This window comes from Canis lupus, chromosome 12 (assembly GCF_011100685.1).
Source record: "Canis lupus familiaris isolate Mischka breed German Shepherd chromosome 12, alternate assembly UU_Cfam_GSD_1.0, whole genome shotgun sequence".
NCBI lineage: Eukaryota > Metazoa > Chordata > Mammalia > Carnivora > Canidae > Canis > Canis lupus.
In genome coordinates this window covers 39,066,935-39,080,205 of record NC_049233.1, presented here as the reverse complement: position 1 = coordinate 39,080,205, position 13,271 = coordinate 39,066,935, and the positions used below count along the sequence as shown (strand labels likewise).

Genomic DNA, 13,271 nt, shown 5'->3' with positions numbered 1-13,271 from the left:
GGCACCTATCGCTCTACATTCTCCACATTGTTTATACCGAAGAGCTACTAGAGAAAAAGGGGCTGAATAAATGAGCAACAGAAACACTCTAATGAGAAAGAGTTTTTAGGACAAAATTAGAAGCTGATAAGAAAAAGCAATTTCTCTTTGGATTCAGTAATTTGGGGGCAAAGATATGCAGTATAAGTAAAAAGCAAAAATGAAAGTCCTAATTTCATTTCCTAACAAACAGGAAATGTCATGTTGAGAAACCATGAACATATATTATAGACCTACAGAATAACATCAAACCCATGAAAATACAACCTTTTTACCACATGAACCAATGAATCCACCTGCATAACTTCCACTCATCAGTGTGGATGTTATGAATGCCAAGTAGAGCTGGTAAAAACAATACAATCATGGACATCAGCAATACACCCCATTCACTGGCTTCCCAATGTTGTGAATGCCCAACGATACAGCAGTTTACAATCTGGTCCCTATTAGCTTTCCTGTTGAGATCATACACATCTCCAAGCTCCCCTTGACCAAGTCTCTTTCCGAAAGAACTTGCCTGAATTTGTTTACACTGAGCCCTTGATGCCATTGCTTTGACTTCAGCTCTTGACCAGAGTTCCAACAGCTCACATGGGTACTGTTGACAAGTTACCTTCAAGCCAGCATGGTCCCCCAAGCCCACCCTGCTAGACAACTGAGGTTGGCATTCATTTTCACTGATGTGTCTATCTACTTTATCAAAAATCAGAATCACTGGGATCTTTTATCCAGTGCAATTTTTCCCAACCTATAGCACCATAAGGGAAACATACTGAAATTAAGTATTCCTAGGTACAATTAATCAGTGTTTCCAGGAGATGGCTCCAGGAACTTGTATTTTAAATAAACATCTCAGGGGAGTCTCATAATTGAGTAATCTCAAGAATACTGCTTTGCACTACTCCCAAACTTACGCACTCAGCCTGTTTCACATGTTTCTTGCTGAGCTACAGGTCTCCTACTTATGAGATCTTACAGTGGTGGTTTTCAACCTTACCTGCACATTTAAGTGACTTTGGAACATTTCAAAATTCCAATACCAGACCACATTCCATGCTGAGTATCATGCCAGAATCTCGGGTAGAACCCAGATATCAATAATTTTTAAAGCTCCCCAGGTGACTGCAGTGTGAGAACCACTATCTTAGATTAATATATATATTTGTTCTGCTTTCTTTGGATAGCAGAGGAGTGTGGCTCATTCATGCCATCTTCAAATCTTCCAGAAATGTCTATTTCCCTCTTTATCTATTCATGTTTAATTCACATTTAATCTTTCAGGGTTCAGCTGGTATTCTATTCCCTTTTCAAGGTCATCCCTGCCACTGTATTTTCTACTTTGTAAAAGTAGAGCCTTATACATTCTAGCTGTCTCCTTCCAACCATATCTAAGCCAGTGTCACATCCCTTATGGACCACAGCCTTGGACTCCTACACAGCAGTCTGCTTCTCCTCCCACTTACATTCTCCACACAGCAACCACAGCAAAAAGTTCAAAGCTCCTGCTTCATGCTCACCAAAGGATTCCCACTGTGCTTCAAGTCCTACCTACTGGAACAAGCCCTGCATAGCCTGTACTCCTGGCCTCTGTCTGGTCTCATCTCACTCCCTCTGCTCTTTGCTCACTAAATATACAAGCTAGTTCCTGCCTCAGGGGCCACTCAGATGACCCTGCTCAAAAACTTCCTTCTCAATGAAATCTCTCTGACCACCCAGTTTATTAGCAGCCCTGCCCCATCCACAGGCATTCAACCTGGTTTATTTTTTTCACAGCTTCTAACACTTTCAGAACTTTTCCTGCTTGTCAGTTTGTTTGTTTTTGTCTAACTTTTCCACAGAAATATCTATTCTGTTTCTTCTCTTTTTCACCACAACCCCCAGAGATCAGTTTTTGTTGAAGAAATGAATCAACTAATGAATGAATAACCATGAATAAATATAACCCCAAATGAAACTATATACATCATATGTAGTGTCCTTCTATCTGTCTACCTCAGGAGATCTTGCCTCTCTAACCAGATAGTAAGCTCACAAGAGGTAGCAAGTAAACTACTTCTTTTCCAACCTTGAAAGTCAAGCACTGTACTGAGTAGACATCATATATTTAAGTACTTACTTGTTGACTATTTGCGCTATTTTAGAAGATCCTCAATATTGTATTGAAAAAGATAAGTTGGTTTTTTAAACTAACTTTCAGTTACCTGTAATCTTCTGACCCATAAGCATCCACATCTAAATTATAATGTTTACTATATCACACCTGAATAAGCATAACGAGAAGTCTCTCATTTTAATTCACCTCTCCAATTTTTTCATGTTTCAATTCCATTCTCTAAATGACACCCATCTTAAAAAGTACCATGCAACTTGTAAATCTATGATTGCAGGCACTGCCTGTATGTGGCCATTGAACTACCTGATATGGAGTCAAACATATTTTTGTATAACTGATGTACATCTGTTCAGATTAAGCAGAAAGAGATCTCAACCAGGTAAGTGCTACAGGGATGGTCTAAGCCTAAGCCTTAACTGTATCTCTGGAAATAAGGCTTTCCTCTGACTAGAATGTTTTTTAAAGCCTGTCTTGTATAGGCTCATGGTTATGGGTTTTGGTTTCAAGATTTTATTATTATTAATTTTTACATGTGATATATTGAAACCAGTCCATGAAGTCTAGGCTTTGTTAAATAGTGGGGCACTTGGATAGTTCAGTCAGTTGAGCGTCCAACTCTTGGTTTTAGTTCAGGTCACAATCTCATGGGTCATTAGATCAAGCCCCATGTTAGGCTCCATGTTCAGTGGGGAATCTGCTTGAAGATTCTTTTTGCCCCTACCCCTGCTCATGCATGGCCCTGTGTGCATGCTCTCTTTCCCAAATAATCTTTTTTTTAAATTTTTATTTATTTATTTATGATAGTCACAGAGAGAGAGAGAGAGAGAGACAGAGGCAGAGACACAGGCAGAGGGAGAAGCAGGCTCCATGCACCGGGAGCCTGATGTGGGATTCGATCCCGGGTCTCCAGGATCATGCCCTGGGCCAAAGGCAGGCGCTAAACCACTGCGCCGCGCAGGGATCCCCCAAATAATCTTTTAAAATAAACTATCAAATAGATACTGTGCATGACTAGAACCAGTGTTTTACTCTAAAACATTACTGATGATCATAGATCCTAAGGAAATTGCTTTCTATGATAAAGAGGTAAATAAAACACAAAATTGAGGCAACCACAGTTATTTTGCTAGTTTCATTTAAAATACTATTTATACCCATGGGAGGGCAATACTACGTTATAATACCCCCTTCTTATTTATTTCAGAATCATTAACAGGTCAGTCTGTTCCCAGGTAAATGCTAAACATATAGCTTTACACAATTAGGCTTCCCAAAAACATTTATCCAATCCCCTTTAATTTTCAGCTTTGGTGACTAAAGATAATGTTTCTCTCAAGTGCTGGAGATTCTAAGCCATAACACACACCTATCATCCTTTCAAAGGATGCCTTTCAAAGCCTTGATGTCTATTTCCTCAGAGTGCTAGCAGTCTCCATCACATCTGTCGACCCAGGTGAGAGAACCCAGGTGAGAGGAACCTGCTTCAGGACCCTCACTGACCTTTGAAGGCTCAGAAATCAGCACTCCTTTTCATACAGAGATGTCACTCCAAAAGAAATCTGACAATGAATCTTGCAGGTAGCAAAAAGAAATTATAAAATGTTGGTTCATGACATACATATTCCCTTTCCCTCCCAAGTTGCAAAATACTTTTTGACCTCATAATCAGCCATTTCTGCTAAATGAATTTTAAAAAACCATTACAAAAAAAGCATCATGAAAGCTCAGAGGCAAAAGATTATTTCACTGTAGAATCACATAAATGACCCCTTTCTTTAAAAACTCACAAGACTTGAAAATATTGATAATACTCTTAGACTGACAGACAGTCCTAAAATAGAAAAATACTATAATTGGCCAATTTTGAGTCTAGGAATTAGGTGCCTTTCATTTCACAGGGAATACAATGTTTGACAGATAACATAATAGCTCATCATATAAAAAAATAGCTCATCATATGCCTTAAGTATATGAATTAATTACAGGCTTGTTATGAAGACCAAGAATCACTCACATGCAACAGTCTGGAGACATATGCATTCCCAGAGCTAACATTTTATTTTTAAGTATAGTCTGTCAGTAGAGCCACAAATGACAACTTTGTAAGAACATATGGATGTGGCCAAAAGTCATACACTTAATTCCATACAGTGTGTTCTCTAGCATAAGGAGACAAAGTAAAAATATTCTTAATTCTGAAAAAGAGGCATAGTCAGAGACAGCTCAGTAGTCAATTATTATACTGTCAATTACGATTGAAATATAGTCTTATGAGTAGAAAAAAAGGAGAGCTCAGAGTCAATTTTCTGCAGACACCTTATTGCCAACCAAGCAGAACTCATTTCCACTGAATTTTTACTATTGCGATAATCCTGAAAATAAAGTCCATTCTCAGGGGTTCTGGTTTTCATAACTTGTGAGGCCAAGTTATAAAGCAGTACAGCACAGCTTTAGTATTATGGTTCATTCACCCATCACTTATTGTAAAAATCAGTGGCCTAGGAAATTAAATAAACTTGACCAAAGGACAACATAATCTCAACATTAAAAATGAAATTAAGACACACCTTTCAGGGAGAAAGCAAACCAAACAAAATAAATTCTGCCTTGTCAGAATAGATGATTTCACAGAACACATACTACATTACTATATTCAATGCTCCAATGTAAAAGCATTGGAATAAGGGCTAGGGGGACCTAAATGGTAAATAAGAACATATAGATAAGGCCAAAAGTCATATACCTAATTGGTATGCCTCCTAACATCCAAGAACTATCAAAAAGGCAGCCCAACAAATAATTCTACTAAATGGCAAAAGGCATTAGTGTCAAGAAGAGGTACCCAGGGCAGCCCGGGTGGCTCAGCGGTTTAGCGCCCCCTTCAGCCCAGGGCGTGATCCTGGAGACCCGGGATTGAGTCCCATGTCAGGCTCCCTGCATGGAGCCTGCTTCTCCCTCTGCCTGTGTCGCTGCCTCTCTCTCCTCTCTGTGTTTCTCATGAATAAATAAATAAATAAATAAAATCTTTAAAAAGAAGAAGAGGTATCGAGGTACAAGTCATTTGGAATAAAAACACAAAGGAATTAGTTCAAACTGGGGAAAAGTCCAGAAAGATTTCCTACAGGACAGGTATCATGGGATCACAGTGCTTTCACTGGAGCAGCCTTTCATACCAGGAAGCTGCATGAACAAGGGCACAGAAGGAGAGGCCTGAGCAATGGCTCAGAAAAGTATAGCTAGAACAGAGGGAAACCAGGGGTGTAGGAGAGTAGGGTACAGGGCTGACAAAAGATTCTGGGTTCACAATGGAAAAGAATCTGAATGTAACCTGTTCCCAGACAACAGAAAACTATGCACTGTTTAAAATATAACTTTAACTGATCTTAGGAAAAATCACAGAGGCAAAAAATAAAGTGACAACCTATAGACCTATAGAAAGCTCTGGAAACAGTCAATGAGCAATGATGTTTTCCTCACAAGAGAGAAATCATAGGGTCCATTGTGGAAGGAGAACACTGAAAATTTTATGATTGAGAAGTCAAAACAGGACAGACAGGAGATTAGAATTTCCTGTAACAATACAGACACAGAAAATGAAAATCAAGTTCTATTAATGTATCTCTCAAAATAATTAAACAGGATATCAGCTGAATTCCTACAAAATTTTCTGAGCAGTTTATTCCCAAAAGAAATCAGACTGCCAGGCCTGAGGATCTTCCACTTCTGCTACTGGACTGGAACTAAGAACAATTTTACTACTGGGAAGAAAAAGCCCTCACACACCCTTAAACCTTTGTTCTCTTCTTTCCCACTGGTATAATTTGCTAAACCAGACAGATCCAGGTCTTTGAAAGACAGAATTAAACAACAAAATCCTCACGTCCGGAAAAAAAAAAAAAAAAAAGGTTCTGCTGCTAGGCAATCAAAGCCAATTCCCATCAGACTATCAGGGCTGGATAGCCCAGGTGGCTCAACGGTTTAGTGCTGCCTTCAACCCAGGGCCTGATCCTGGAGACCCAGGATCGGAGTCCCACATCAGGCTCCCTGCATGGAGCCTGCTTCTCCCTCTGCCTCCCTCTCTCTCTCTCTCTCTCTGTCTCTCTCATGAATAAATAAAATATTAAAAAAAAAAAAAAGACTAAGACTATCAGGACCAATGAGGAAGGAAACTGGTATTTATTTTTTGTACATGTGTCAGGAAGCTTGGTGCCAAGCATTCCCCATTAACCTCATCTGCTTGTCATTATCCTTCTCATCATCATCTTCATTTTACATTCTGCCTAAAACAACTTAGCTAATGTTGATAGAGCTGAGATTCAACCCAGATTCACCTAATTCCAATCTTCTTGCTCTTCCCAATGAGCAATCTACCTCCAGAATTTGTCTTCCAAACCTTTCCCATCAACACTACTTCCTTTCCCTTTGTTGGATCTTTCTTACTTCATTTATGAATGTGCATTCTTAAATTAAACATTGAGCCTTTCCTGCATGCTTGACCTTGGTAAGGATTATTCAGTCGTGCATTAAATTGTTTTATATTAAGCAGGGTGCTCTAGGCATTGCCCTTTCCTTATTCAAATGTGTATGTGTCAAAATGGTGGTTACAATCACATCATTTCTATTTACTTCCAAGATGTCTTTTGGTAAGTCAGTAATTCCATGATAATCATGCCATAAAAACTGAGTGTCTGCTACTTTCCAATAAATATAGAAAATTTCAAGTAGTTGAAGGAAAAATAGTATTTACTACAGATGTAAAAGATATTTTCTTAATTATTTAAGTAATTTTTAATAGCTTCTTTTTAAAAAATTTTATTTATTTATTCATGAGAGACACAGAGAGAGAGACAGAGACATAGGCAGAAGGAGAAGCAGACTCCCTGCAGGGGAGCCCCTGATCCAGGACTTGATCCCAGGACCCCAGGATCTCAGACCTGAGCCAAAGGCAGATGCTAAACCACTGAGCCAACCAGATGCCCCAATAGCTGAGAATCTTGGTAAAATTGTTAACAGTATTAAAATCAGAATCATGAATTACAACCATGTTACCACAAGGTTTATAGCATAACAACTAAGTTCCAAACCCATCCATGCCACTAGCACATCCAAACATGTCCAAAGACAACTAAAGAAAGACCCTTCCCCCAGCTGTCCACAGACCCCCATCCCCTCTCACCAGCACCAGCCATCTATGCTCTCAAATCTCACGTTAAAGGACACTATAGGAAATTAGTCAGATGTTTCCCCTCAAAGGGCCAAAACCAAGGTCTTCTACTCTTTCTAATAAAGGATTGCAGCATACTACAGAGAAAACCCTAGTAAAATAAGGGAATTAAAACTAGGTGGGATTAACAATGAAAACTGGTAATAAGGGCATGTGAATTAAATACAGAATATAAATGTTTGCCTTAAACCAGTGGTTCTCAATCCTGGCTATACTTTAGAATAACCTAGAGACAGTCTAAGAATACTGATGCTTTAGTCCAGCCCCCAGAGATTCTGATATAATTGGCCTAGGGGGAAACCCGGGCATTGGGATTTTTAAGAGCCCCCCAGGTGATTCTAGTGTATGGTTAGGGTTCAGGGCCACTGCCTAGAACTCTAGCCTATGTCTACCAACACTAAGGAGGCAAAGCCTTTCAGAAAGACATTTTAAGGGTTCCAAGATGGCGGCAGGAGTGGCCGGGTGGGGTGTTGAGGCAGAGGAGTTCGAGGATGCACCTGATGTGGAGCCGCTGGAGCCCATGCTTAGCAACATCATCGAGCAGCGCAGACTTAAGTGGATCTTCGTCGGGGGCAAGGGTGGCATCGGCAAGACCACCTGCAGCTGCAGCCTAGTCGTCCAGCTATCCAAGGGGTGGGAGAGTGTTCTGATCATCTCCACTGACCCAGCCCACAACATCTCTGATGCATTTGACCAGAAGTTCTCCAAGGTGCCTACCAAGGTCAAGGCTATGACAACCTCTTCGCCATGGAGATTGACCCCAGCCTTGGTGTGGCTGAACTGCCCGACGAGTTCTTTGAAGAGGACAACATGCTAAGCATGGGCAAGAAGATGATGCAGGAGGCCATGAGCACCTTCCCCGGCATTGATGAGGCCATGAGCTATGCAGAGGTCATGAGGCTGGTGAAGGGCATAAACTTCTCGGTAGTGGTGTTTGACACGGCGCCCACAGGCCACACGCTGAGGCTGCTCAACTTCCCCACCATCATGGAGCGGGGCCTAGACCACCTCATGCAGATCAAGAACCAGATCAGCCCCTTCATCTCCCAGATGTGCAAAACATGCTGGGCCTGGGGGACATGAACACAGACCAACTAGCTTCCAAGCTGGAGGAGATACTGCCTGTCATCCGCTCCGTCAGTGAACAGTTCAAGGACCCTGAGAAGACCATTTTCATCTGCATGTGCATTGCTGAGTTCCTGTCCCTGTACGAGACAGAGCGGCTGATCCAGGAGCTAACCAAATATTAGATCGATGCCCACAACATCATCATCAACCATCTTGTCTTCCCTGACCCCAAGAAGCCCTGCAAGATGTGTGAGGCCCACCACAAGATTCAGGCCAAGTACCTGGACCAGATGGAGGACCTGTACGAAGACTTCCACATTATGAAGCTGCCCCTGCTGCCCCACGAGGTGCGGGGGGGCGGACAAGGTCAACACCTTCTCTGCCCTCCTCTTGGAGCCCTACAAGCCGCCCAGTGCCCAGTAGCACTGCTGCCAGCCCCAGTCGCTGCCATTTCACACCCACCCTCCGCCCTCCCCCACCCCCGGGGCAGAGTTTGCACAAAGTCCCCCCATAGTATAGGGGGAGACACGTGCAGGGCAGGGGGTGGGGAGGAGGTCTGTTCCCCCTGTTGGGGCTGGGGGGGCTGTAGCTGCCCCCCACCTCTCCCTGCCTCTCGCCCCCCAATAAAATGATCTTAAACCACACACACACACACAAAAGACATTTTAAAAACAAAAATAAAGTTTTAAATTAAAAGTTCAACTCTGGTTAATACTTTTCTTTATCACATGGACCTACAGGTACAAAAGGCCTAGATTTATATGGGATTTGCTGTTAAAAAGGTAATTGAGCGGCTAAGTTTATTATCAGTGTGTTCATAATCATAGATGCCTGTGCATAGTCAAGGCACTTCTTTAAAGAAAAATTTCAGAGGAACTGGAAAAGTACAGATCACTGAGGCATACAGTTCTCTGGGTCCAGCTCCTGCTGTATCACTCGCCCCATCAGACATCAGAGAGCTGCACTGCCACACAAAGCAGCCCACCAGCATGGACTTGGCCTACTTTGGACTAACTCCTGCTTGGAAATTACAGATATGATGAGATACCTTGCGGTTCATAGGCTAAAAAATAATCAGATGAGGATAAACACTTCATAAAATACACAGGTGGAAATAACTTTGGAGTTATTAAAGGCACAATTATTAGCAAAATTAAGTATTAAAATATAAGAAATGCCATCTAATTTGTATGACCTGGGTTGAAAAATAAGGTTATTTTCTTCAAAATACCATTTTACAGAAAGAATGGATAAATGACACTAAATTCCATGGGAAAAGGAATCTGTTATTAGAATAATGATGAGAGGGAGGAAAGATGCCCAAATTCTACATGATCTGCTTTACTGATGAATTTGAAAAACTTTAAATACAGTAAAAAATATTTAGAAGGATCAGAAGCATTGTTCAATTTTTATCAGTTACTTCCTTACCATGTGATTATTTGTCAAACTGATATAAAATGTTGACATTTCACATGTCTTACATTGCATTTTACATAGAAAAGCCTGCCTTAGCTCATGAAAATTGTTTCTGCTACAAATATTTATAAGCCTCATCAGAAACAAGCCCAGAAACAACTTAGCCTTATCAAGCCCAGAAACAACTTTGAAAAACTGTGTAAAAGATCTCACTGAATCAAGCACCAAGGGAGGGCACAAAAGCAACACAGCCTTTGTTTTTCACGTGACTTACTAATCAAAAGAGTAATGAGGAATTTTTATAGCGAGGCTTATACAAGCATTAAGAACCATCTTTCTCTGGACACAATCTTTGCCTTGTTTATTTCAAGCATAAAACTTGGCAAACATGGTCTGGATGTATTAAAGATACACAGGCAACATTTCTGACTTTGAGAGAAATGAGAGAGATGGAAAACAAGAAAAATCATCACACACTGACTATAAAATAATTGATGTGAAACAATGGACTCGCTGAAGGCTGAGAACAGCTCACAACCTGTGTCTCCCTCACAGCACACATACCCTAAGCTGAGCACTCTCTGATGCATTTTCTCACATTCAAAGAAATGCTAACAAGCAATTTAAACTTTAATATTCACATAAATGAGGTTTCCAAAACAGGAAACTTGAATGAAAAGACCACCATTTCCCTGAAGTATGAGATAAGAGTAATGTTGCCCCTCCTTGTAATGAGTGCTACTACAGAAATCACAGAAGAGCCAAGGGGGTCCCAAGTGCATGGCACCTCCCCTACACATACTCCCAGGCACTGCACTTTGCTGCTGGTTTTCTGCCACTTTCACTGAGACATTTGCTTCATGTTCACAGTCAATTTAGGAATTCATTCAAATTCATTTTGTACCGAAGTTAGCTATTTAGTTCTCGGTAGGACCCAGAATATAATGCAAGTACGTGTGTTTATAGTTCCATGGGCATGATACAAAACTTTATGAGTAAATGTGTTTTGTCTTATTGCCTACAGCATGCTACCATTCATTTACAGCAATATATTTCTTTTTAGCTATGTTACTTTATGTACTTTTTAAGGATTGGTAAAATAATATAGTTTAATCAGAATTTAAGGTTTTCTACTGATTTTTAGGATACAACCTCTTGCATTTCTAATTCCCAAAATTTCCCCTACAAGATGTCTTTAAAAGTACTTGAAATAGATATTCAAAAGGATGTTTCTTCTGCAGAAAGGGGAGGGGCTGTCTTATATCACTGCACATCTTATATACTAGGAAATATATATCCAGGCTCCTCTGTAACAGAGCATATCAGTGTGTATTAGGAAGGGATGTGGGAAGTAAGGATGGAGGGAGAGAGGGGAAGGGGGACAAAGAGGGAAGAGAAGTTTTCCTAGAACAAAAATCAACCGTACACATTCCTTGGAATCCTATTATATTTATATACACCCTTCATTGAATGGTATGAAACATAGTTGTTAGGATGATGTTAATGTTACTATTTTTTGTTTACACCTTTTCTCTAATTTCTACTCTCTGCCTCAGCTCTATTAGGCTCTAAATGAACACTTTCTCAATTTTTTGGCAACCAGGGTCAAATATTATCCATTGGTATTATGAAATCTTGCAGAGGCTGGCCTACAGATCCCTCTTGATTTGTCACTCAAATAGTTTGGATAGGGGATAGGTCTTTATCAACTCATTTTCTGGAGAAGTCTTTCTATGTTCTCTAAATATATAGTTCACTTTAATTTGTTTCAACCAGTGATTCTCAGGAGACACAATCTCTCAGGAGATTCTCGGCAGAGGGAGAAGCAGGCTCCATGCAGGGAGCCTGATGTGGGACTCCATCCTGGGACTCCAGGATCACGGCCCGAAGGCAGGCACTCAACTGCTGAGCCACCCGGGGATCCTCACCCCACCCCCCACCCCCCAGAGTTTCTGATTGTGTGCTCTGAGAATCTGTATTTTTAACAAGGTCTCACCTGATGATGATGATGCTGGTCTGGGGATCACACTTTGAGAACCACTGGTTTAAGAAAGCACCTTAAAGTACTAGAGAGTTCTAGGATTTTACAAGAATTCCACTCCACGTCCTCCTCTTTTAACCTCTGGCAAGTTACTTAACTCTGCTTTCCTCATTTCTTTTTCTACAACCTAGGCAGGGGGTGGGGATGGCTCAGATAAGAGTTGAAGCAGCATGCAAAGAAATGCCAGAATGAAAATCAAAAAGCAGCTAAAAACAACAACAAAACAATAGTCAGATTTAAGAATAAGGGACACTGGAGGAGGAGAAGGGAACAAAAGTGAACTCTGAAGGACAGCTGCCAGGGATGAACTCAGCAGGAGCACGAATAAAGAGGCACCTACTCCTACCTCAAAAGAGTCTCAAAACAAGACATATCAGCCCCGGCTTGAGGTCCAGGGCCAGGCCCACCACTTGTGCTCTGTATTTCTTTTGGGTTTCAGGTCCCAAGCCCCTCTGGTCTGTTAGTATCCTCTCCCATTCAATTCTTTCACTTTCCTCTCTCTGCTGATTCCTTCCTACCAAAGTACCAGTGTGCGGACATCTCTTCCATCTTAACAACAAAAACACTTTCTCTCCACCTTGCCTCCTCCTCAACTACCACCCTATCTCTTTCCCTCACAAACAAACTCCACCCCAAGAGAGTTCACAGTCTTTGCTACTCAAACTATGGTCCTCAGACCAACAGTATCAACATCACCTGGGAGCTTATCAGTATTGCAGGATCTCAAGCCTACTCCTGTTTATTTATCTGATTTCCTTCTTGCTTTGATAATGGAATTGATATTACTCCATTAATTTTCCCTGTCTAAACTAAAGACCACAGCTATCTGACTGGATTCTACTCCATACTGTATTCTTAAAAAAAAAAAAAAAAAAAAAAAAAAATTTTAAGATGTTTAGGATTCAAATATCAAATTCAAAATCCTCAATGGGACCTTTAGATTTCTAACAGAATCTAAAAAATCAAATACATACAAACAGCAGGGCATTTAAAAATGTAGACAAAACCTGCAAAAAATAAATATAATCCTAAGTACATTGAACAGATTAAACATTACTACATGTTAAACTATTAAAAAAATTACATTGAGAAAAGATCCTGGAATGCAAAGGAACTTAGAATAGTTTTAGCTTTTGTTCCATAGGTGGGAACCCAAAATTGTCACTCTTCATTTCTTCATTTATTCGATTCCGACTAAACTACAGTATGAATACATGGCTCTCAAAGGTAGGAGCCTTGATACTCATCCCACCTTAGTGAGTATCTCCTTCCCTAGTATGCTTTGGTCTTGCCCTCCTGATCCTCCTCCCAGCACTGTAGAGGTTTTGTAGATCCCCAGAAATGACAGATCAGCCAGGCCCCTT

The 13,271-nt window shown here is 40.7% G+C and overlaps 2 protein-coding genes across 5 annotated transcripts in view; one reads left to right on the top strand and one right to left on the bottom strand.

Annotated features, from left to right (window-relative positions):
• The window catches only part of MEI4 (meiotic double-stranded break formation protein 4), a 207,708-nt gene that overhangs the window by 156,545 nt on the left and 37,892 nt on the right, over nt 1-13,271 (bottom strand). The window lies entirely within an intron of this gene.
• On the top strand, nt 7,819-8,870 carry LOC100855696 (ATPase GET3-like). Its single transcript, XM_038554570.1, is given in 4 exon segments — nt 7,819-8,101; nt 8,104-8,435; nt 8,438-8,800; nt 8,802-8,870. Coding segments are annotated over 4 exon segments (1,044 nt in total). The 5' UTR covers nt 7,819-7,821.